The following is a 26,519-nucleotide window of genomic DNA, read 5'->3' as shown; positions in this document are numbered from 1 at the left end:
AAAGTCTTTCCCTGTCTTTCCTATAGGCCCCCTTTAAGTGCGGGAAGGCTGCTATAAGGCCTCCCTGCAGCCTTCTCTTCTCCGGGCTGAACAACCCCAACTCTCTCAGCCTAGGCTAGAACATAACTTGAAGGACGACTGAAATCTAGCTGCAGAGTAGTCTCAGTAAATGTGTGTGATGGAGACTACACAGTCCTTCAAACCATTTTCATATCAAAAATTGTAATTCTGGCACTGCTGGAAATTCATACTTAGGGACCTGTGACAGTCCTCAGGCTCCATGCTGAGCAAGTGCGACTTACTGCAGGTTTCCTCAGACCTATTTGGTTTTGGGTGATAGATCCACCAAACATCTTAAATATGGGGATACTTGGCTTTTGAGCCCTCTATGGTCCTTGGCCTGAGTTAAGCTTCCAGAGTGTGGAGGTGATGGAGACTAGGGACCCAAGAGTAATACTGATGGAAGTCAGCAGACCCAGTGGACCACTAAATTGAATATGCTGGAAAGGAAAAAATGAACTCCTCAAAACAACTCTCCCCCTCCCTGCTCTTCCACTAACTCCCCAAATCCCTTACATCAGGCTGAAGGCAGGCACATACTTCTGCTTGGAGTCCTCAGCTGTGAGCCTCTTCTGTGTCTCTGAGCAAGATTAATGTCTCTCCTTCATTTAACAAAAACAGTATTTCTGCCAAACTTCAAGGGAGTTTTTGTATCTGAGTATCAAAACATCTTTTCATGCGCAGTATTTGGATCTAAAAGGGAGGGAGGTATGTCACTTGCAGAGAAAAAGAACTGATCTAGCTTTGACAGGCAAACATTGGGTGATTAGAAAAAATTGGATGGATGCAAGCACTGCTATCCAGTATCAACACTTCTGTGCCCAAATGTCTTCTGTGTGGAGTTTTGCCAGTTGTACAGTACCTGCAAGGTTAGGACTGACAAGTCAGCTAGGCAGGAAAAGTCCTAAGTGGAAAACTTGAACTGAAATATAAAATGAGGTGTTATGGTCATGTTGGAATTGGGGCCTATGTTCTGCTGCATGGGACTGTTTTGCTACTGCAGACTGTTAGGTTTGTTAGGGGAAGATGTGCCTGAGTGGTTAAATCAGGCATCTCAACAATACGGAAATGCTGTGATCTGACATTTAAGTCATCCTTAGGTGCCTTATGTCCTTTGGGATCTTCTGAGAAATCTTATCAACTTAATCTTTTAAATTCTAAGTCCTTTGAATCTACTTTGAAATTGTAAAAAATGTAGGACTGTACAAAGGCCCTGACCACCTTGAAAGGCTCCTTTCTTCAGCCTCATTCCTAATTAACTGCTGTGACACTTCAAATGAGGAAATTTGATGACCCTGTGCTGTTCAACATTTGGCAGTAGCAGGTTTTCAAACAACATGTTTTTATTATTTGGAGGCCAGGCATCACTGAGCAGAACAGATTTAGTTGCAGTAACCCTTTCTAAAATTATCCTGCTAATAAATTAGTCTCTCAGCAGAATTGTACCAGAGCTATGTGCAATCCTATGCTGTGTTGTCTTCTGTTTCAACACATACTGGACTTACATCTCTCCCATTCACAATTATTGGGAGATGGTGGAGTAAACTACCTCAGTCCCACCTATGAACCAGTGCCATAAATTTGCTTCTTTGCTAACTCCTTCTTCAGTCAGGCACCAAGTCTTGCAAATCACAGTGCTGTGCCAGCATGCAATGTGCTTAAGAACACTATGTAAGGGTGCAAGTACAGAAAACCCTGTCTTTCTACCCATTGTTGGGTGTTTAAACAAAGTGCATCTGCAGGGAGAGTAAGGCAGTGGAAGAAGTTCTTTCAATGGGGTATTCATACTTTACATTAGCCACAAGATCTCAAAAGATTAGTTTAAAATTTTTTAAGGCATAATAATTCTGATTTTTTAACCTCAGTCATAATTCTAGTATCACAGTCTTTATATTAAGAAGGGATTATGGAAATCGAAGAAATTGTATCCAAGTGTGGTGAAAATGGCAATTATTATGGAGAGTGGTTTCATTCAAAGTAAAGCATAAAGTAGCTTTAAACAATCTGCTTTAACAGCAACTTGCATTTACAGAATCACAGGATCACAGAATTGTATAGGTTGGAAAAGACCTTTAAGATCAAGTCCAACCGTAAACCTAACACTACCAAGACCACCACTATACCATGTCCCTAAGCACCTCATCCAAACATCTTTTAAATACCTCCAGGGATGGCGACTCAACCACTTCCCTGGCCAGCCTGCTCCAATGCTGGACAACCCTTTCAGGGAAGTAAGATTTCCTAATACCCAGTCTAAACCTCCCCTGGCACAACTTGAGGCCATTTCCTCTTGTCCTATCACTTGTTACCTGGGAGAAGAGACCGACCCCCACCTCTCTGCAACCTCCTTTCAGGTAGTTGTAGAGAGCGATAAGGTCTCCCCTCAGCCTCCTTTAATCCAGGCTAAACAACCCCAGTTCCCTCAGCCGCTCCTCATCAGACTTGTGCTCTAGACCCTTCACCAGCTTCATTGCCCTTCTCTGGACACGCTCCAGCACCTGAATGTCTCTCTTGTAGTGAGGGGCCCAAAACCAAACACAGTATTCGAGGCGCGGCCTCACCAGTGCCGAGTGCAGGGGCACAATCACTTCCCTACTCCTGCTGGCCACGCTATTTTTGATACAAGCCAGGATGCCATTGGCTTTTTTGGCCACCTGAGCACACTGCTGGCTCATATTCAGGCAGCTGTCGACCAAGACCCCCAGGTCCTTCTCTGCTGGGCAGCTTTCCAGCCACTCTCTTCCCCAAGCCTGTAGTGTTGCATGGCGTTGTTGCATTTAGAATGTGAGTAATAAGGGGTTTTTTTACTATAAAGGGAACAGAGCACTAGATCATGTAAAAGAAACAGTATAAAGCTTGAATATGCCTTTCGATTGCTGCATTGCTCTTAACTGGAAATGCTTGAAGATTTTCTTTGCTGTTGGGGTGCAGAATACGCATGTTTGCTTTTCAGTGCCTAGCTTCTTAACACAATTCTGGCTTGAAGAGAAACACGTGGTCTTAACATCCTCAAAAGTGCAGAGCTCCAGCCCCAAAGTTTTCAGCCAGTTTCAACATGTCCTTTCCCTTCTGCCCATTAGGTTACTCCTTCTTTCAAAGACCTTCTGATATACAAAAGGTAAACAAAAGTGACAGCCAAACTGAGTGAGGATCACACAGATATTAACTCCAGAAATTGCCAAAAAACCTGATTTTTTTCTTTGTGAAAGAGTATTTTGAATTGTAGCTGTTCCCAAGAGCAATGTTACTAGAGTTGATCTTCCACTTGATTACAGAAGCAAGATTACATAAACACAACCTGTAAATACCAAATAAAATGAGACAGCCTGATACAAATATTTTACATTTATTGGAAGAGTACAGTAAAAAGGGGACTGCAGACTCATTAGTGGTAACTGGTCCATAGGAAAAGACAAAGGACTATTCAGAAATGGTCTGCAGTTTACAAGAATACTGAAATTCTGTTTTGTAACAGCCTAGGAAAATAAAAAGTTAGCTTGAGTTCAAAAGTGTAACTTTAAAGTATATAAAAAATCGGCAAATAAATAAAGTTAAAATGCAGATCTATTTAAAATTATAAAGGACAGACAACGGCAACTGTATTACATAGTTATCATTTTCAGACTTGCTTAAAAGCCAGATAAACTCACAAATGTTGTTTCCTTTTTTTTTACATCTGTACTTTTGGGAAGAAGCACCCATTTCCAGTGTTATGTTTTATCGATCTGTTTCACAAATATATTATTTTTAAACAACAAAGAGTATAAAAGGTGCTTTACCCGATATTAAACTTGCTGGTGCATACTTTGGCACAAAATTGAATAGAAATCTAAATGCGTTTGCAAACAGTATCTGTGCCCCACTCAGGGTTAATTGTGTCAAAAGTCTTGCGTGTGCTAGCAGATCAGTGAACCAACCTTTCCTCCTTCCCCAACACCCCTCCTCTGTTTCCAGATGCCTACAATTATACAAAGGAAAAGTAACACATGCAACTGAAAAAACAGGAGTCTTACTAATCTTAGTCCAAGTTTCATCTCTGGAAGTCATTTGAACATGCATATAACTACACACTCCTTTAACAGAAGGGAAAAGACAGGTGTTTATTGTTGGCTTTCAGTCCTCCAAATTTCTTTGTAGGAGTCTGCCTGCCTTTTGTGTCCTGTGTGACGAACCTGTATCATGAGTTTTTTTCCTATTACATGTTTTTAGTATTTTAGTGAAAATTAGGTGGGAAGCTTGCTGGAAATAACAAGTTAACTTGTCAGTTACAGGTAATGATAGAATTAACAGTGAAAACAGATACGTTTCTTCTAGTTGTTCCATTCACTGAAGACTTTGAATCTGTGACATGACCAAGTAGGAGGTGGAAGGAAGGAAAATAATGCAGAGGCTCCCCATTGTATATCACATTTCTGCATTTCATGACAAAGAAAAAAATGTCACTATTTCTCCTTAAGCACTACAACTTCAGGTGATTTAAGGAATTAGCCACACTCAGAGATACAGCAAACTTCCAGTCTCCGGTGGATTTATTAGTGACTTGTAGCGAGTGTAGGTGTCTTATAAAGAGGGGCCATGCAGACTGCAAGACCTTCTCTGTGGCATCCTGGCTGCATCCACACTACATATCAGAATCGCTGACAGCACCTGAATTGACTACTTTAACCTAGCAGTTCCCTTCCCTGATAAACTAGAGAGGAAGGTACAGGTCTACCTTCCTCTTGACTTCAAGTCAAATACAAATATTACTATTGCAGAGATATCTTGAGCAAGGAATACTGCTGTTCAAACTGTATAACAGGTTTTAATTGAAACAATTACTTCAGTGATATTTAAAATGCATTAAGCCATATTAACTCAGACACCTAGTGAAAGATCAGTTCCCTGTAGACATTTACTGACTTAGCAATGCTTATCTTCTGAAGTTGCAAGTCTCAGCACTTTGTGGTGGTGGGGTTATAATTACCAGTGTAAGTAAATGTTATATGATATACAGAAGCCAAATTTCTAAAAGCAAAATGGATGACAATAATGAAAAGTAACACTACTTGGAAAGGTCTGTTAAGAAGAAGGAAGTTTACAACAAGGCTTAGTTGGAATTAAGTTGCTGCTGTTAATTTTAAAGATATTGTTTGGATCTAGTCTGACAGCAAAATCATTCCTTTTTCAAGGAGCATATTTAGCTTTATATTGTTCCCTAGTAGGAGCAGGATGCTCTGTCTCGTAACCTAGGCAGTCAAGAGTGTTGTTTTTCTGATGTCTTTTACGACGTGGACAATTCATGGTATAGTTAGGGTTTGCAACTTGATTAAAAACGTGATTTGAACAATTATGTGCTTCACCTTGATTCACAGTTACTTCAATTTTCATACAAACATATTGCCACAGGTATCAAGGTATAATGTCACTACAGTTTTTTGAGTCAAACAAAAGCAGAGATATATTTGAACTTTTCTGTCACAAGAGTAACTTTTTGGAAGCAAGTGAAAGGGCATCATCTGTGGTACATGGAGCCATCAGAATTAGGAAATGTTTGGGAGATGCAACAGGCCAGATTATTACAGCAGAGCTCAGCTAGAACTGTAAGCTTACTGCAGCCCTTTTTAAAGAGCAGAAAGATTCTTTAATAATTGAAGCAAAAGATCAGAGTGAAGTAGTTTACATACCAGTAATCAAAGGATTTTGTATTATTACTGCATTTAACAATTATGGAATTCTTTATATGTTGAGAAAGACTGAGCTGACTGTATATAAAGACAGTAGTGTGGATCTTTCTTTTTTAGTGGTAGAAGCTTCTGGCTCATACTTTCAACATGCGTAATCTAGAAGGAATTGCTGATCAATCTGATTTTTCTTTTAAAAAGCATAATTGCTTTAAATTGATGAAGGGTTGAAGCATGGAGAAACACATGCTGTCTCTCTTACCGTACTCACAAAACTTAAGTTATGTACTTATCTACAAACATTTGTAGTTCTAAAACTAGATGACAGTTCCAGGTAGCATCAATTTAGGAACACTTTCTTCTAAGCCTTCTTTGCTAGTAGCAACGTGAGTCCTAGGTTATCATACTGGTTCACAGGTCATATTTATCTGTGAACACAAAGCTAGTTATTGCAAGTTTTATTTACAAAGCATTCAATTCTGGGAGGATAGAGGAAGAAAGAATGTAGTTCATGGCTCCTCTGTGTTTTCACTTTATGACCTCAGTCAACTATATTTGAGGGCTTTATTTATCCATTTTTTGTAAGTATGGCTAACAGGTTTTGCTTTAGAGAAGGCATCTGAGATCTATAAATGAACTACTCTCTCATAGCTATAATCTGAAACAGCTGCAAAATAATAGTGCATGTAGCTAGCAATTTAATTAGTTCTTCATCTCACCAAAAAAAAATGCCAAACCATCTGAAAATTCTAATTTAAGTCCTGCCTAGATTATGTCTGAGAAAATGGTGTTCTAAAACAGCTAATAATATACAACTTCCTGAAAATGAAACAACTCAGAGTTAACACTGAAGTTCTACACCTGGACATTCATTCCAGTTAGAATTCTATGTCAAAGAGACAGAGGGACATAACAGGGACATAAGGGTAACTTACAGTTCTTGGTGGAGGTAGCATTCCCTTGGAGAGAATAGTAGATACATCTCTGAACCTTCCTGTTTTATAGATTAGTAGTAAGGCTGGAATAGAGAAATTGCTTTTGCTTATTTGGCAGAGAACCAAAACCAAGTTGGCTTCTAGAGTCAAAGCTGTGAAATTTTGAGGGATTAGCTGCTGACTTAAAGACAATATCTAGCTTCCAGCTCCTGTTCTATGTGGTGCTTATTATAATGAACACAATGACTCTGGTAACTGTATGTGGAAGTTAAGGAGAATGTAGGAGCTACCAGGCAGAAATTGCTGTACTTTTCAGTGAGAGAGTCTTCCCTTCCTTGGTCTGAAAGTAAAGTTGGTTGTTAATAATGCACTAATATGCAATGCTGAAAAGTATGTAAGAGTTGGAAATCACAGGTGCGTTACCAGTTTCAGGAACAAAACTGTGGCAATACTTGGAATACTGTTCAGAATGTGACAAGTGAAAGGATTCTTCTGTTTCAACTTGGAGCTTTGAGCTTTTTAAGCTTTTTGTTTGGTTGGTTTTTAGTTTTTTAGAAAGGAAAGCTATCCTGAGGCAATTCTAGTACAAGATTACAAAAAATATTCTTTACTGAAGTTACTCTTAAAGAAGCTTGCTGCGTTTCTGAGGTTGATGCATTTTTCTTGTAAGTTGTTCCTGATGGTTGTTTAAGGACTCATTTTTTTACAGTAAATCTGCAGAAGGAAACTAGAAGAAAACATTTTTAATAGAGCTGATGTTCCAAATTTACCAGCTCCCTCTTAAAAACTCATGGTTGTTTGGAACTTCAGGAATACTGGACTTGCCCTGTACTTTCTAATTACTAATTAAAGTCCTGTATTCCTGAAAGTGAAGGACTGCATGAATATGATTCTAAGAAGAAAAAAATATGTGCCTTGGTTGGTAGTAGGGGTATTCTTCCCTCTGTATTCTTCCCTCCACATATCCTGACTTGCCTAGCAAGAACACTTCCAACAATATCACATGTCCTTTTGTGCGTGAGGAAAAAAAAAATTAATTGGTGAACTCTTCTTTTAATAGCAAACTATTTTATGCTCGGTCATAAAAATGTTACAAGTCCAAGTGCGCTGGCATAACAAACATTTCTATTGCCTACAAACAGGACAGATGTTATAGAAAGTGGATTCTCTCAGTTAGCCTCTTTCTTTTTATTCTATCTTTATAATGAGTTATCATTACTTGTGACAACCAGCCATTTTCAGAAATACTGCTCTTGAATATCATGTTTGATGACACTATTTACACACTAACTCATCTCTTCAAATATTTCACTGTTTCAAGTGCGCCAGTGGCACTGCCATTTAGAGGACATGACAGCAAGAATAATGGAAACGGCTAGTAGTTAATCACTGTTGTTAATATCCATGCAGCAGCACATCTGGGAAAATTTGGGGAGGGGGGAGACATTTTTAAATGCTTCTGAGAGTTGGTTACTCTGTAACCTCAGAAAAGTGTTCTTTTCTTCAGTATCTTTACAATGGGTGCAAAAGGGATAACAATAGTTTTAAGAGATAACAAATAGGTAACTTCATAGTTTTAGTGATGTGCAGTAAATTTTAGTGATGTACTTGTATGATTTGACTAAGCATAACAGGTGGTCAAAGACACAGATGAAAAATACTTAAGTATGAATAACCTAATATTTTTAACCAGTTTTCTGTTTCTCATCAATAAGGTCAGGCTTACATTACAAACTGCAGTTCTTACTGATAGCCTTCTGGTGATGCATGTTCCAGTAACAACTTCCAATAAAAATATTAGGCAACTCTGCAAAAAGGCAGATTTTTGTTAAGAAGAAATGCAATATAACTGTAGTTGCTAAATGAAAAACTAGTTAATTGGTTTCATTAGAAACTAATGAAAAGGTACATTTCAAAGAGAATGTCTTGGTGGGATGCTGACTCTACAAGGTCATACTTTGCTGAAGTAAGGTTTGTTTTCAGACAAGACACTTTTCAGTATTTTACTTTCCATAAAATCGAAATGCTTAGGAATCCTCATGATTTCAGTGATTACTGAACTCTGAAGCTAACGTGTGCTTAATTTCTACTGAAAACAACCTAAAGATGCATTTTTTGCCCTCAGAACAATCTTTCTTAAAATGATGAATGCAACTCCTTGGAAAAAGATGAAAATAACAGATAACCTGTTGAAGTCCATCTCACATAACAGACTGAGGTGTTTCTACCTGACCCTTAAGAGTATTCAGAGTTTCTCCCATTTGACAGTGTAAAAAAATCAGGATTCCTTCAGGCTCCCCCTGGTTGGGACAGTGCCAGTGTAAGAACCTACCTGAAACAGTACACTTGCAAAAGAGACAGTCTTAACTTTTTTGTAAGTTTCCGAGAATAAACACAGTACATGAGCCAAATGACCAGTATCTGGCTAACCTATGAATAATGCAAGTCTAAGTCATCAAAAGTCCACAGAAAGCAGATATGGCGGCTTTGGTTCTTGAATACCACATCTTTCTTTTAAATTTCATTGTATGGCAGGCTTGTTTGTGAACTCCCCTGTGAGAAGTTTACAAAAACCTAAAAACAGTATCTATATTCCACTTCCTAAATTGTATAATTGCAATAATTACAAGTGAGACAAGATGAAAAAGTTCTGCCACAAACTGCCAAATTAATGTTAAGAAAACAGTTTAAATAATTGAAGAGACAGGTACTTGTGTTTAAATTTATTCTATACCTATAAACTCATTCTGGTATTCTCCCAAAGAGTTATTATTTTTGAACTGAACTGATTCCTACTTTAGGAATAATAATACATTTTCTTGCTGCTGTAGAAATCCCATGTTGTAAAAAGTCTTTAAACAAATGTGATATGAATTCCAGATGTTAACTATTTCAGAATAAAATATGATTACAATTTTTATCTTTATGTGAGAGTCAGGATGGTGACTGGTTAATTTAAGACAAATAAAACAGTATTTTATTTTATAAAAATAAAACCCAATTTCTTTCCTATCAAGAGGGCATATACCAAAGAAACAGTTCATCTCTTTCACAGAAGAATATTAACCTCCAGAGAAGCTATGAACACTGACACAGGCGGCACCATTATCCTTACTTGCAGACTTTAGTGATGCATACATAAGGACCTGAAGTTGCATGAATCTTGGATTTTTCCGAATGATTGTGGAACATTCCTTAAATCTTAGTACACTTGCATTTGCATTAGCATACTAGCAAATTAAGGCACAAACTTTGTGTACTACTTAAAAGCATACAAACTAACAAGAATGTTTCCCATTGCTCTTAAAAGATATCTTTGGGCTGCTTGGAAGTACAGAACTAAGAAAATATATCCAGTATGCTTACAAGGAAGTTTAAATTTATGCCACCAAGTTCCCCAAGCACTTATATGTTCATGGGTATGTATATGCTTCCTTAGCTCCAAGAAAAAAATCACTTAAGAAATGCAAGAAGCACTCACCATTCCTTATACTTGGATGCTGACAGTTCCACCTCAAATGCAGGTGACGTGCTCCAGCATGATCATTCGTTGTTTTATTTGGACACTAACAGACAAACAGACAAACTCTTCTAGACTACACATATTTTGGTCACACATCGCCCTTAAACACTCAGTACTACTATAAATACACTTTAGAGAGCAAAAATGTTGTGGACAATAGAAAAGTCATCTTAACAGAAATAAAAATGTAATGTAGCCACTGACTTCACTATATCTCAATCCCACTGTAACAATAAAATATAGGGTTAATTAACATTCCAGATGCTGTGTTACTTACAGTTCCTTACTTGCATTAGCAGCAACTGGCATCCCTTGATCAGACAAATTTTAGTTAATTCTTAGAAAAATTTTAAGCACCTTAACTCTGGAACTCAGACCAGGATACTGTTACTTGTTCCTATTTCTGTGTAGGGCCCTAGAAAATAATTCTAGCTGCAAAGAGGACCCAGAGCCAGAGTAACAAACTGTGCCTTTCCTCACTCCCCTACCTAGTAAGTTTTTACTCTTTCTGGCAGATTATTTTTTTATATATATACAAGATTTTTATTCCTGGTGGCATGTAAAACTTGCCTGTCCCAAGTCTTTTGAAATCTGATTGCAATGGTTTTAAAAAGTTAGAGAGTTAGTATTTCTACTCTGCCTTGCTCAGGCCTGTCAGAGGCTTTAAACATACTTCTTTATTTTCGGTTCTTGAACAATTTCCTCATTCCATACAGAAGTAGTATTTTCCTTTGGACACTATGCATGGAATGTACTTTTGCTTAGCATAAACTTTTGTAGGCTTCAGCTACATTCTGAGAATTATTACCAATTTAAGGAAAAAAATCAGGATCAAAAGCAAATCTAGCAATTCACATTCTTTAACACCCCTAAGATCAATGATATTTGTTATCTGCTGCTGTCATTAGTAAATCTCTTTCTGTTGGCCTACTGCTTTTACATATTCTTTGGAAGGCAGATGATTTGCAGTATTTCTTAACATGTGTAGTCAAGACTTGATATTGGTTTTTTGTTTCTTAAATAAACATAGGTCATTGTAAAGGAGACATATTACTGTATTCTGATGGCTTTGTAGGAAGAAGAGGTGTGGCTTTAGTAAATCACGTCAAAAGTCAGAAGTATTTACTACAGTATGGTAAGAAATGCACAAGTAACTCCATTTTCTACAAAAGAAAATTCTGGATTTCACTGTTCAGTAAGCACATTTGTATCCAGAATCTAATGGACCTTCATCCTTAAAACAAAGTATCACTTAAAAATATCAGTTGCAGAAAGAATTTTAAAAATATAAAAGTTTCTAGTTGAAATATGTGTCAAAACTGTCTTCAGTTTTAAGGCCAACAATGTATGACAGTCACCACATTAGAGTGCTGCTGGTGTTGACATACGGGACAGGGATAGCAGAGTGAGAACACAGCTTAAAGTAGAAAACCTCTGAAAAATGTTACTAGCAGTTACTTGCTGTAAAACAGATAGAAGCCACAGTCCCTTAAATCTATAGGATGTGCTTTTCTATTTACATGTAACCTAAATGACAATATTACTGTGACTGGATATATAGCATTTTGCAGTATATGTCTTTAATGCAGGTGTAGACATCATTCAAGATGGTACACACGTATATAAAAAACCAGTTAATTTCAAAGTAATCCTAGAAGAATATTGCAAATAATGTTGTATAAACGCATAGTGTTGGAGGGGAAAAAATTACTTCACTGGAAAATAAAGTCCCACACATTGAGTTTGGCACTTGTTTATCACTATGTCACTTTCTTTTTGATTGAAGACAGCTCTTTCTGAATCTCACTGAATTTTGGCCGGTTTTCAGGTTTGTAGTCCCAGCACCTCTGCATTATTTTATATATTTCTTCAGGACATTTTTGCGGTGCTGACATTCGGTAGCCTGGTACACAAAAAAAAGGGGAAAATGTTTAGCATTGAAAACTGATGCATATTGACAAATCTAAAAAAGAAAGGAGCAAAGTTCAAGATCATTGCATTAAAAAAGATCTTCAAGGTAATATGAGGAAAGCCTTCAATACATAACCTATACAAGATAGATAATTATTAAACTAATCAAAGCTCAGATACCAATGACATTTAAGTTGGGCATGGTGAGTCATCAGTATGCTTCTCATCCCTTAGGGCACCAACCTGCATAGATTTGTTTCCTGTATCTTAGGAAGTAGCTACCCTCTAGGTTTTACTTGTGTTCCCTTTTTTCCCTCCACTGAGGAAATCAATAACAAACATTAAGATGGGAGTAAATTTCTTTGCTCTTTTTCAAAATGGATCAACTTTTATTCTCATGCCTCTTCCCTTTTTTTGTCTCCTTAAGAAGTTTCCTTCCCACTTCCACTTTATCCATGTATTTTTCCTCCCTCCTGTTTTCTTAACTTTTATATTTTCCCATCATCTTAATTCTCTTACTCTTCTGGTTTGCTTAGATAGGCAGTGGCCTTCCACACCTCTCTGCTGCCATCAACTGAAGGAGGTCTCTGACTTGGTCATGAGCAGGAGAATGAACAATCAGTTAAGTAAATTAGCAGCTAATCATTCAGAAGCCACACATAAGCGGCCATTCCAGCATATCATCCATACCATGGACCAAAGAGATGTACTCACAGCAATGAAGGCAACTTCCCAATGAATAGGAAGTTGGGAAAAAAATGCCAGGAGGACTGTGTGGAGCTCCTGGACAAATTCAAACACAAAAAAAGGTAATGTGGGAGGAATACAGAAACATTGCCTGAGCATCCAGGGATGAAGTTAGGAAAGCTAAAGCCCAAGTGGGATTGAATCTGGCCAGGGATGTCAAAGACAACAAGACCGGCTTCTTTAAGTACGTAGCTTACAAAAGGAAGGCTAGGGAAATTGTGGTCCCACTGCTGAATGAGGTAGGGCACCCGGTGACACAGCACATGGAAAAGGCTGAGGTACTGAATGCCTTCTTTGCCTCAGTCTTAACTAGGAAGACTGGCCTTCAGGAATGCGAGGCTCCAGAGACCAAGGGAAAGTCTGGAGCAAGGAAGACGTACGCTTGGTGAAAATTGATCTGGCCAGGTAATACTTAACCAAAATGGACTCACCTAAGTCCATGGGCCCTGATGGGATGCACCCATGAGTGCTGAGGGAGTTGGCTGATGTCACTGCCAGGCCACTCTCAATAATCTTTCATCCATCATGGTGACTGGGAGAAGGGCCCGAAGACTGGAGTAAAGCAAATGTCACTCCTATCTTCAAGGAGGACCCAGGGAACTGCAGGCTGGTCAGCCTCCCTTGATCCCTGGGAAGGTGATGGAGCAGCTGATCCTGGAAACCATTTCCAGGCTCATGAAGGACAAGAAAGTCATCAGGAGTAGTCAGCACAGATTCACTAAGGGCAAGTCATGCTTGAGCAACCTGATCACCTTCTATGATTAAATGACTGGCCTGGTAGATGAGGGGACTTCAGTAAGGCTTTCAACACTGTCTCCCAAAAAATCTTCACAAAGACACTGTTGAATTATGGGCTGGATGAGCAGACAGTGAGGTGGATTGAAAACTGGCTGAACAGCAGGTCCCAGAGGGAGTTGATCAGTGGCACAAAGTCTAGTTGGAGGCCAGTAACTACCGGTGTACCCCAGGGGTCAATACTGTGTTCAGTCCTGTTGAACATCTTCATTAATGATCTTGATGATGGAGCAGCATGCACCCTCAGCAAGTCTGCAGATGACACTAAACTGTGAGGAGGGGCCAATACACCAGAGCGTCATGCTGCCATTCAGAGGGACGTGGATAGGCTGGAGAAATGGGCTGACAGGAACCTCATGCGCTTCAACAAGGAGAAGTGCAAAGTCCTGCACCTGAGGAAGAGCAACCCCAGGAACCAGTACATGCTGGGGGCTGCCCAGCTGGAAAGCAGCTTGGCAGAAAGGGGCCTGGGGATCCTGGTGGACGCAAAGGGTTGAACATGCACCAGCAATGTGTCCGTACAGCAAAGAAGGCCAATGGTATCCTGGGCTACATTAAAATAAGTGTTGCCAGCAGGTCGCAGGAGATGATCTGTCCCCTCTGTGCAGCACTGGTGAGGCCACTCCTGGAGTACTGTGTCCAGTGCTGGGCTCCCCACTACAAGAGAGACATGGACATACTGGAGAGAGTCCCACAAAGGGCCACCAAGATGATGAAGGGAGTGGAGCAGCTCTCACATGAGAAAGGCTGAGAGAGCTGTGAGTGTTCAGCCTAGAGAAGAGAAGGCTCAGGGGGGATCTCATCAATGAATATAAATACCTGCAGGAAGGGTGCAAAGAGAACAGAGCCTGGGTCTTTTCAGTGGTGCCCAGTGACAGGACCAGAGGCAATGGGCACACACTGTGAGGGTGATGGAGCACTATCACAGGTTGCTCAGAGAGTTTGTGGAGTCTCCCTCCTTGGAGATATTCAAAAGCCATCTGGGAATGGTCCTGGGCACCTGGCTCTAGATGGCTCTACTTCAGCAGGGGGCTGGACCAGATGACATCCAGAGGTCCCCACAGACCTCAGCCATTCTGTGACTCTGTGATTCCATGAACTGTTTACCATATGTAGCTCTCTGAACAAAGGAGAGGCAGTGGACAGTAAAGTGAGTTGGCACATAGGACTCTACAGCTAAATGCAGCTCCGTGACTCCAGACTTACTGCACAGGTCTCTGCATCTCTCTTTCTAAAGCAGAGTATAAAGGCAGACACTGGCCTCATACAACAGGTAAATCTGAGAAATATTTTTCCTTTGTTATATTGCATGCATCTTGTCTAGGTGCTGGGTAATGCATGTAATGTCAAAGGAGAACAGCTGGGCACTAGGACACTTACAAACAAGAAAATCCTTTCCTTCACAAAGTTTCCCCTAGAAACTGGTTCTTCAAAACAGTGACAGCAGCAACTACTTTTTGTCCTGAAAGTGAAGTGATTCTATACAGTTATTTAGAATTGAAATTATCCTCATTTAAAGCAAGCATTCAAGTGACTAAATTCACTGAAGGCTCTTACTGATTGAGTAATTGAGATAGATAAGATCAGGAAGAGAATCTGGCATGTTTTAGCTGACTATCCTAACAGAAGAGCTATTATATACTGAAAACCAAGAAAACAGGCTGATAAAATAAATGAAAATTCCATTAAAAAAGAATTGCTGATGGGCCAACAGGACTATTTTCCCCACAGTACAAATAGCTGAAAAAGCATAGACATACTTCTAAATCTTTGAATATTATCAATTTCAAGAGATTATTATTCTCAGTGGATTAAAACATAATATCAGTACTTAGGTAGTAAGACTTCTTCTTACATATACTCCTCTGCTCTGGAAAACATTGGGTTTTTTGATTTGGCCTTTTAAGGAGAAATTTTGATGGTCATCTACCGTGCTTATAACAAACACTGTCAATCTGTATAGATCAGCAAACTAGGGGGTTTTTTTTGGTTTTTTTTTGTTTTTTAAATCATTTAGCAGTTTTACTAGATTAGAACCTGTTTATGAATTACACAGTAGTACTATGTAGAGGAGGAGCAGTTCTGAAATGCCACTAAAGATGATGAAAATAAATCAAAGTCCTGAAATCCTGCTCACAGTTATTTGTTACTTTAAATAAAAGCCTTTTGATTATTTTGTAAAAGAGAAATGTGGCTTTCAACGCTCAACTAGCTTACCATTCTCCACCATAATTGCTAAATTTTTGTCTGAAATGTTTTAATAGAGAAGATGGGATGATATAGATTTTTTCTTTTGGCAGTTTAGAATATTTATACCTGCATTAGCGTAATCTTAAATAGTTCATTCTGGTCAAGCCTCTGCTTTGCACAGCAGTAAATCCCTCCTCTCCATCTCACCTTTTAGTCCTGCAACACCGAAAGTCAGTGTGCTGTAAGTCTTCCGTCACTGGAAGTCACTGGACAGTATACTCCTTTTATCAAGAAGCCTATATGTCAGACTACTCCTCCCAGAAAGACAGATTCAGCAATTAAAAAATCTCATACCATTTTTGCTAAAGTTGCTGGATAACTTGTATATTATTTCTTTGCTATTTTATACTGTGTGTACTACATCCTTATGGATCTATACAGCATTTCTTTCACTCCCTATGAATAACTACCTTTCTCAACTTGTTCTCGTGCTTGTTGGTTGGTCATTCCAGGGTACGGACATACTCCTAAACTGAAGGTCTCCCACAAAAGGATTCCAAAGCTCCATACATCACTCTCAGATGTGTATCTCCCTAAGAAAAGGAGAGAAAACCCTCAGCTTAACATACAGAGAAATTAATGCTTCAGATAATTATGGCCCCAAATTTTCTGTAAAGGTAAAGTGTTACATTGGCAAGCTTTAAGCAGAACAAAGCTGTAGCTACTAATAATACATTCTGCAGATATCATAGTCTCCTGTATTTCAAATGATAAACAAATTATCTTAAGGTCAATACCTAGGAATAATATAAGCTACCTTAAAAATTCTACAATTTGACAGACCTTACCATGTCAGTTATTTTTCATGCAAGTTAAGAATTTCTCTCCTTCTTAATGTACAAAAATATTTTTTTTCCTTTTAATATAAAAGGACAGAAAAATGTCAGTTTTTTTCCCCCCTTGTTTATAATCACTTTCAATTCAAAAGATACTTTTAAAAAAATTACCTTTCCCAGTTCCCTAATATAGCATGGCTATGAGTATTCTCAGAGGAACTACCATCAACACAGCTTGTAACTGCGAAGACGGCCTAGTTTTCACACTTTGAGAATCTGTTCTCTGAAAATGAAAGTATAGTTGCTTCAACTTGTTTAATTTGGACCCTGAAGAACTGATGCACCCAATCAGTTAAAGACCAATCAGTTAAAGAAAAACAACAAAAAAATCTGGCCTGCTGGTTCCATTATGTTCAATGATGCTTCAGAGATAGCAAAATAGATAATTGATAGATAATTGAATTCCAAACCTCTTTGTGTAATGAAAGCTTTATATTATGGGAGAAGGAGAGAACTTGAGGAATATATTTCTATTGTCCCTGATGGATTCATATTAAGAAGGTTGGATTCACATCAGAAAGTTAAGAGTCCTAGCCTTTGCAGCAGGATCTGTGAAAATGTTACCTTAAAAATCCATTTTCAACATTACTTTCAACATTTTTCATGACTGTTTTTCTTTGTTCCATACTATTACACTGTATATATGTCTTATTTCTTTAAAATATACACAAGCTTGTGAATGTATTGTTTGTTCCTCCCTAATCATTAAACAAAACTAAGCCACTTCTGACTAGAAAAAAGGAAAATACATCTAAATTATAGTGACAGTTGGTGATATGACAACTATTCTGACGTCAGAAAGTTCATTTTACTGTTAAACGAAGTATCACTTCCAGCTGCGCTACATTAGCTTGTGTGCCTCTTAGATGGCAATTATGGACATTCACTATGCTCTTTGTAGTAAGATTAGTTTTCTTGTCTACGTATCAACTCTCTTCAGAGTTTGGTATCCAGTAATTTAACGCTTTTCATTGAAATCATTCAGTAGACACAAGATAGGTGATTAGTTTTTTTTAAAGAAAGTACAAGTTCTGCACAGTTAATTATCTTTTCCACTATGATATTATCTGGGCAAAAAAAAAAGGCCTGTTCATTCACACGAAAAAACCCTCCACACAGTAATTTATTAACATGACAAACAACTCAAAATGTTGTACTGGAAAAACATACATATTAAATGTGTATTTCAATTGTGAGAGAACAGGAAGCAAAAATACCCTACACTTGGCCTAAATATGTAATTTTATTAGGAGCTTTTCAAACATTTGTTTCAACTTGCTGGAAGTTATGGAAATCACATCACTCCAAGCAAAAATAATAGTATGGAATGGCACTGAACAGCATGCATTGACCAAAGGTTCAATCCCCCACAAGCTCCAGTAGCATCAGGATTTCGCTTATGACTTCAGACACAACTCCCTAACCACTCCATTTGCCCTAATCTGGTTTATAGACTTCACAAGTTGTGTTTTTTTCATTTAAAATCTTTTTGTGACTGTTATTAGTTTGTCATACACAGTGAATTCAGAAGTGACTAAAAAATTAACTTTTACGTAGTTTCTTAAGCACTGTATCATTCATGTAATGGCCAAATGACCCTATCCCTCATTTTCTTCTAATCCCTAAATCTTGCCATTAAGAACCGACGTAGACAGTGGTTGCCAACTAGTTTTGAAATATTGCAGATTTAGTTCTATTTCACTCTGATATCCTCAAATACTTTCAGCCTTACCTACACAAATTAATGTAATACTTATGACCATATTATTAGGCTGGTAAATGGTAAAACACAAACCAATTATTTTTACTCAGATCTTTCAAGGGAGTGGAAAAAATGAGCCTTCAAAAAGACACAGAAACCTTCTACAGCATTTTGGAAGTTGAATATTCGAGTGCTGAACACATGAATAAATGTTTGAGAGAGCTTATTTTCCAAACACTACAGAAAATCACTTAAAGCTGCTTGAGTATGTATGCATTTTAGAAAACACAAAATAAGTAGATATTAATCAACTATCCTCTCCTCTCCTGTACTATGCAGAAAAAAAGACTCAAAAGTACGAAGTAAAGGTGTTGTCACAAGAGCCTGTTTCCTGCTTAATGTAGTCCACTGGACTGCATATAGCTATGAAGGATAGGTTTCCATTGTATGTCAAATAAACTGTACAAATTTCTGCAATAACAAAAATAAAAATTCAAAACACCATTTATAGTGGAACAAACACCCAAAATAGAAAAGTATGTTCCCCAGTGAACACTAGCAACACTAACACCTCTGAGAATAATGGATAATACAGGATCAATTACTGTAACTAAATTTATTATTAGCCTTCCAAAGGGAAGATCTGCTTTATTGTGTTATGGCATTAACTCCTGCAAAAGCACTAATGAGAGGAAGCATTTTGCTATCAATCATAAGTCACACACTTATGATTTCCAATGCATGATTTAAAAGAAAAAGCTTTAAGAGATGGCAGAAATATTTATAGATACTTCAAATGCAGAATTTTAAACAATTTTTTTCTAAGTACTCAACCAAAGAACTGGTTGAGAGAACTACATCCAAAACATGGCATCGTTCATTTAATATACTGCTTCTTCACAGCCCACTTTACTTAGAAGAGCTTATTTTTCTAGCTTCATATAAGCTAAAAAGCTAAATGCAGCAGCTTCTGTTTCTGTTCTGGAACTATTACCCACGTCGTATGAACCACTTCCTTCAATCAGAAATAATGGATTTTTTTTCCCCAAGATAACAGCCTATATATATATATATATAAAATATATATATATATATAAATATATATATATATATATATAAATGCAGGTAAAGAAAAGCTGCATTTAAAAAAAATATAAATCAGTGACTGTACTTTTCTCCAATGCAATGATTTATCTAACAGAGTGTTCTAGTATGTTAACACTTTCTACCATTTTCAAAGAGGTGCTAGAACAATCACTGCCATAAATATGCAGAACTTGCTAACGATTATGATTTAGATGACTGACTAGGTAGTCTACTAGAATGAGTCAGCAACATAACCAATGCATTATTTTATTGCTGCATAATAGCAATTTTGATGTTGCTGCCTTACTCTTTTTGAAGGCAACATAGTATTTTATACATAACTTAAATAAGACTGAAATGTTAAAATTATTTTAAACATTATTGATTTGAACTGGGCAGTAGGAATATGTATAAATACTCAAATATTGCCCGTGGTGTAGTCCTGGTGCTCCTTACGCTACTTTTGATTTTTTTTTTTTTTTTTTGCAAGAAGATACAGGTATGTCCTTACCATAGTTGAGAGCTTCTGGAGCAGTCCACTTGATAGGAATCTGCTTTAGGCCTGACGATGAGTACACGCCATCATCCTCTTGCCGGGACATTCCAAAATCACTTATTTTCAAAATGTTGCTTTCACCTACCAAGCAGTTCCTTGCAGCCAGGTCTCTAAGTTAGAACAAGAAATAAACGCCCATATTTTTACACATTTGAAAATACTTGAAGCCATTTAAAATGGCTGAGCCCCTCAGCCAAGATGGTGGTGCCTTTCGGAAAACATATTTAAGAAAGGGTAAAAACTGCTGCAGAGCAGTTGTGGAAAAGAGGAGCGAGGGAGGAAAAAAAAACATGTGAGAAATAATCCTGTGAACACCAAGGTCGGTGAAGAAGCGAGGGGAGGAGGTGCTGGAGATGCTGGAGGTGCTCCAGGCACTGGAGCAGAGGTTCCCCTGCAGCCCTTGGAAGGACCCATGCTGGAGCAGTTCATGAAAGACTGTATCCTCTGGGAAGGACCCATGCTGGAGCAGGGGAACAGTGTGAGGAGGGAGGAGCAGCAGAGAGGAGTTAGGGACTGCCATTCCCCATCCCCCTGCACTCCTCGGTGGGGAGGAGTTGGAGGAGTCGGGAATGAAGGAGCGAAGGTGAGTCTTGGAATAAGGGAGGTGTGGGGAAAGGTATTTCAGCTTTCATCTTTATTTCTCACCATCCACCTCTATTTTAATTGGCAATAAATTAAATTAATGTTCCCCAAGTTGAGTCTGTTTTGCTGTGATGGTAATTGATGAGTGATCTCCCTCTCTTTATCTTGAACCACAAGCTCTTCTGTCTTATTTTCTCCTCTGTCCTCTTGAGGAGGGGGAGAGAGAGAGGCGCTGGGTGGGCATCTGGCAGCCAGCCAAAGTCAACCCACCATAACTGCCCTCTGATGTCACAGAAATAAACCCGCAGATTAATAAACCAGATTTTATGCAAAATGAAACAGAATTTGAAGAAGCACCCTGAAACATGTTACCATAATTAGGAAAGAGAGTGAGAAACCAGAGAACTGGCTCCATCTTCTCTCTGCCCATCTTATCTTAGCATTAGAGTTTCCATCAAAAATAAAACCCACTCAGTATTACAGGAAAAGGAATTTTGGCTTAGTAAGGGATGAGAAGCTCAGAAAATCAACAGCCTTCCTTTCCCTCTCTCCATCTCAAACATGTTTTTTTAGATTAGGAGACAGCCTGTAGTAATACCTGATAAAAGACCTACTGTGGCTTCTCTACAGCACACATTTGGAATAATAATACATGTTAATAATATATTATTAACAAACTACATGTATATTACATGTCATTGTTTCACAATGTATTAAAATACTACATAATAAAATATGTATTATTATTCCCATCTTAATGTCATAAAATACAGGAAATTTTTGAAGGGAGAAAAATGTTAAGCAACAGAATTAAATCTATAACATTAGGAACATCATGGGCAAAGTATTTTTAAACTAAATTTACAATGTTTGTTTTCAGCTTAAATAGCTAATATGCTCACAAAATGGCTTGTTTTACATGAATATTCCAGGATAACTACCTTAGCTTTAATGTTTTGGATTGGAGCTGTAGCATAGTTTTGAAGTGAATCTCCTGAGCTCTCAATGCACATTCATTGGTTCTGAAGAATGATTTTGGTGCATGCAAGCTAGATTACTCTTGGAAGAAACTAACCTAGAACTTTGCCAAGAGTTCACCAAGAGTGCGCACCAAGTTTGTTTCTACAGGTAGTGCAGAAAGAAAGGTCTGAACCAATAACAAACACCTTCAAACGCTATGCATGGTGGCAATACTCATGACAAAGGACTGAAGTATATTTAGTCTAAAGTAAAAGCCTTGAGCCATATATAAGGATGTTAAAGCTCATATATCTACAAGTACTTTGATCAACTGAGCATATTGATATTGCACTACATTATTTGATACGTAGACAGAGCCTGTGTTTGAGCATAAATACTATAACTTGATTTAAGAATTTTAACATATTTGACTCACAGAACTTTTCTGCCACTAAGAACATTTATGGCTTTTGAGCTTGATGCTACAGTGATATAAAAGCAGTTACTCTTGCAGTTAGAGAAGATGGGCCACTTAAAAGCAAGTCTGAATTCACAGTTTCCAGCTGAAGATATGCACAAATATATAAAACAGCTCAATATGCACTATGGTACATAGTTTGATGTTAGCATGTGGTATTGTTTGGTGAAAGTAAGAGCACTGCAAAACAAAATAAAATTGTTATTGCTCATACTCAAGTCTGTAAGAAGTATTACCATGAAACTTAAAGAATTTATGGCTTAGGTTCCAATCATACTTTAGTCATTAGTTTTTTTATTGTTTTACTCAATATAGTCTAGATTTTGTGACAGATGCACATAAGGAGTGGAAAAAGTAATGAGGTCATCTCTCAAAGAAAATTTACAGAGTTAATTAAAATCATGGACATCTTCCTACCTGAGTCTGACCTAGCATTTAAACGTGTTCTGAGTCAGATTAAGAAAAAGCTATACACTGAGCTGTCTTAAGTGTATTCCTCATACATAAATCTGATTATTAGGGAAAATATATTGTAAATAGTACACAGTATGATGCTTGTAAACAAAGATTACACTCAGTTCACATATTTTTTGTCTGTTTTGTATGTGATAATTTTCTTTTTCTTTCAGAGTCATCTAGAAGAAGTGTTTTTCATCATTACTGAAAATTTACAAAAACAATTCCATGAAAATCAAACTGGTATTTGAGAAATTTGGTAAAGATTGTGATCCTTCATTCAGGATATATGTAAATTAACACTAGATCTTCTGAAAGACCACAGACACACAAAGCCTTTGCTTCATGAAACTGGTTTTCAAGGTGTCTATTAGCTGGCAGTAGGTCGCAGAAGGATACTATTCAAGCTGCCATGCTGCACACAAGTGCCAAGGGAGGAATTATGGGCCAGTAGTTAGCTAATGGCCCACAACTTGTGCGGGTGGACACAACTGTCAAGTCCACCATCAATCTTTCCAGGCAAATTGCTTCTTTCTTTTTGTCTCAGTTTGTCTCAAATAGAGAAGCATTTTCATAGCCATCTTCCACAGAATATCAATAAAATTTTATGATAGTGAGTGCCAAGCTATTAACAATAAAACAACAGAAAAGGATGCATTATGATAAAACTTAACTTACTAATAAAGGTACAAATAGCAAAGTAAATGTAGTAGTGCTGGTTATGAGTCTCACAGTAGTAATACCTTTTTCTGCCTTTAGCTAAAACTCTCACATTTTTAAAGCTATAATACTATGTATTACTTTAGTACATAATTTGTGTCAATAAAGCCTTTTGAGCACTTAATACGTTTACTTCTGACTTCAACAAATTTTCTTTCCTTTCTCATCTGTAAGGTAGACTCTTTCTCTCACTTATTTCGAAAATACTTTCGATGTGAATTTTTCTTTCCCTTTTTCCTTCACTTTAGTCAGTCTTTTTAAAGGACTTTGTAATGCCCCTCTCAGGCACTTAGTTTTCTTTTCACAATTCTTGGAGGAGTTAGTTGGTTCTTGGAGTACACAGAAACCAACAATGTTTAGCAAATCCAGTGATATTTTAAATCATGCTAAATCCTGCCAAAAGCTCTGTTACTTTGCACTTTTAATAACTTGGGATTCAGTGGGGTGAAACAGTATGAGTACAATTTCATTCTCAGTGCTCCACCACCAGTCACTTCAGATTCTGCAGTTACATTCACTGTAGGTGTATTTTTCAGGTTCTTTTTTTCCCTGTTCTCTTACTTGCAATTTCTTCACAATATCTGTTTGACTAACATTTATTATTTCATTCCGCAGGCTTATAAATGTCCTGAAAGTTAGAGTATCTTTTTAGCATTTCCGATGTCATTTTACATCTGTTTCATATCCTCAGTGATTTGTTGCTGAATTTGCCAGATTTCCTTATATGTATTTGCATGCTTAAAAGCATTTTTAAAAACATTGTTACACTGACAGCTATAGCTACATCAAGCTTTTTTTTTTAATGCTGAGGGTTTTCTTAAGATTTTTCAGTATTTTTCAAACAATTTCTGCACTGTTTGTCCTCATTTCTGACAGCCTCCTTTAAAAGGGTGTTCATATTTTTCAGTCTAGATACAAGAGACAATTACCAAAAATGCATTTTGGTCACTGCGATTTATTACAGAATTTATAGCCAGAATCTGAAAAAAGGGCATCAAAAAGTATTACTTCCATTGCTTTAAATTAATAACTAGCAGCTTTAATTTTCTTCCACTTTCCAGGATTCTAATTGATTTCAATTTGCTACAGATAAAAGGAAGGCGCTCTAGTATAATAGTGTTAAGGGCCTTATAAGAAAACCTTTACATCTTAACCTTGCATATGAAATACACATAACAGGGTTTCATTCAAGTATGTATGATAGATGACATGAGCGAGGGAAAACAAGAAAATGTAAATATATAGGGCTGATGACCAAAAATAACTATGAGGAGTCAATATTACAGATAACTTCAGTGTTAAGTATTTGTAGTAAATCATGATACTTTCTGGATGGCCTTTTGGAAAAAAAAACAACAAATCAACTATGCTCTACTTGTCTTCTTTTCCCTAAAAAACCAAGTATGTTCTATTTGTTTTCTCTTCCTTCTCCTCAATGTTCCCTAAAGCCAACATCCTGAAGACGTACCAATATAATTGCATGGAATTAGGTGTCTCTGTCTGCTTGGGACATTGGGTTTTTTTCTCATACAGCATTTGCTACTTGCTGCAGTAATTCCATAAGATCAGTATCTTTAACATAGAAAACAAGAAAATAGTCTTTATTTCACATCGTGAAAGCTGTACAAATTGGGCACAAATTACACTGAGCTGCTACATAACAAGTTCATTAGTAAAAGAAAAGCTGACTCTCACTGTTTAATACCAAGATTATGTAAGTTCTAGTGCTATTAGAAACAAAGCACCTTCCAACTACTAAGGAATAAAAATTAGTATGGAAATTGGAAATTTCATTTTTAAGCAGTGCTGTGCAGTCCCTATAAACACAAACAGGACATTGACTAGGAATCACTAATATGGGTTGAACATGCTGAAACTGCAAGAGATAGCTCATAAGACTTTTGCTAAAAATCCAATAGCCACTTAAAGAGGAAGTAGAGGCAATTTCTCTGTGCTGGGAGTTGTTACCACTGGGATTCATGTCTGTCAGTAAAGACATAAACTCATAAACTTTTCTCTAAGGACACTTTTATACCCCCTCTCCACTTCCTTCCACCACCCCAAAAGAACTACACATGAAGTAATACCTAGTATTTCAATGGAATTCCATCAATTAAAGCAAATCAAAACAAGAGAGAAAACTCCTCATCACTAAACCAGCAGGACAGACTGCCTCACTGGACTAATTAGGCATTTTATATCCCCTCCCTGGATCATGCAGTTAAAAACACTCTTAGGTGATAAAAGCAAGTAATTAATTAGTGAACAGGATCAGTTTATCTCCTCTTCTGCACATTTAATTCAATGAAAATAGTCTATTACCTGATCAGAAAAGAAGGGGTGGCAAGTCTACAAGTGAAACTGTTGTCTTTTCGTGCTGTCTTTTCGTGGACTATAAGACACTACCTCTCCTTCAAACACCTGAGGTAATTTCCAGTGGTGTCTAAATCAAAACACACCTATTTCAGAACTTTCTCACTGCGACTTTATGATGCTTACATATGCTTTATGCTGCTAACGTATATGCTGCTACTTTTGCTGTATGTGCAGAACACAGCAAATAGTATGTGCCTAACAACAGACTGGGAAAATATTAGAGGGTCAGAAGCACATCCTTCCATGCATTCTATGTTGTCTTCCCCCTTTACACTTTGTTTTACTTATTTCTTCATATTATTTTAGCTATCACATTATGAATAATAATGGAGCAATATTAACTACAATGCTAATCATTTCTCTCAGTTCCTCATATTCCTCTCAGTTCATCACAGATGAACAGTGCTAGGAAACCAGAGAAAGTCCAAGTTAGATCCAGTAGTGATTTCTCAGTAATGTCACGTCTTCTGCTTGCTATCCATAGTTTTGGATATTGCTCAGTTCTTCTCAACTATAAAACGAGTAAATTTTCTCACCTCACAGCATTAGTGACATTCAATTACGCCTTCTAAAGCACTTTGCAATTTTCAGATAAGGACTTAAAAATTTTGCAAAAAGAACTCAAAAGGAAAAAAGTAACAAAACAAACCCCAAATAATCGTATTCAGTAGCTGAACACAAGAATTAAAACTAGCTTGTATCTAAAAATGCAGATCTGAAAATGTATCTAAAGGTTCTACAGAACCTTTATTTCCTCCACCTGTAAGAGTAAAATGTATCCTACATTCCAGAAATAGTCTGCATTGCACTGCTCACTCTCACTGTCATGATAGTAAGAGCTATCATATAAAATGCTTTATAGCAACTTGGTGAATATATTCCG

At 37.5% G+C, this 26,519-nt stretch overlaps 1 protein-coding gene across 7 annotated transcripts in view; it reads right to left on the bottom strand.

Annotated features, from left to right (window-relative positions):
* Nucleotides 1-3,401: 3,401 nt before the first annotated feature.
* The window catches only part of FER (FER tyrosine kinase), a 200,385-nt gene continuing 177,267 nt past the window's right edge, over nt 3,402-26,519 (bottom strand). For 6 of the 7 annotated variants that reach the window (XM_072860242.1, XM_072860244.1, XM_072860245.1 and 3 more), the window contains 3 exons: nt 20,020-20,174; nt 16,295-16,417; nt 3,402-12,084 (listed from right to left, as the gene is read on the bottom strand). In XM_072860242.1, the coding sequence (XP_072716343.1) occupies nt 11,942-12,084; nt 16,295-16,417; nt 20,020-20,174 (421 nt within the window). In that variant the 3' untranslated portion in view covers nt 3,402-11,941. The remainder of the gene's footprint in view (nt 12,085-16,294; nt 16,418-20,019; nt 20,175-26,519) is intronic. The other variant, XR_012042274.1, reaches the window with a different exon arrangement.

The sequence above is a fragment of the Ciconia boyciana genome, chromosome 4 (assembly GCF_034638445.1).
Source record: "Ciconia boyciana chromosome 4, ASM3463844v1, whole genome shotgun sequence".
NCBI lineage: Eukaryota > Metazoa > Chordata > Aves > Ciconiiformes > Ciconiidae > Ciconia > Ciconia boyciana.
This window is presented reverse-complemented; position numbering and strand designations above follow the sequence as displayed.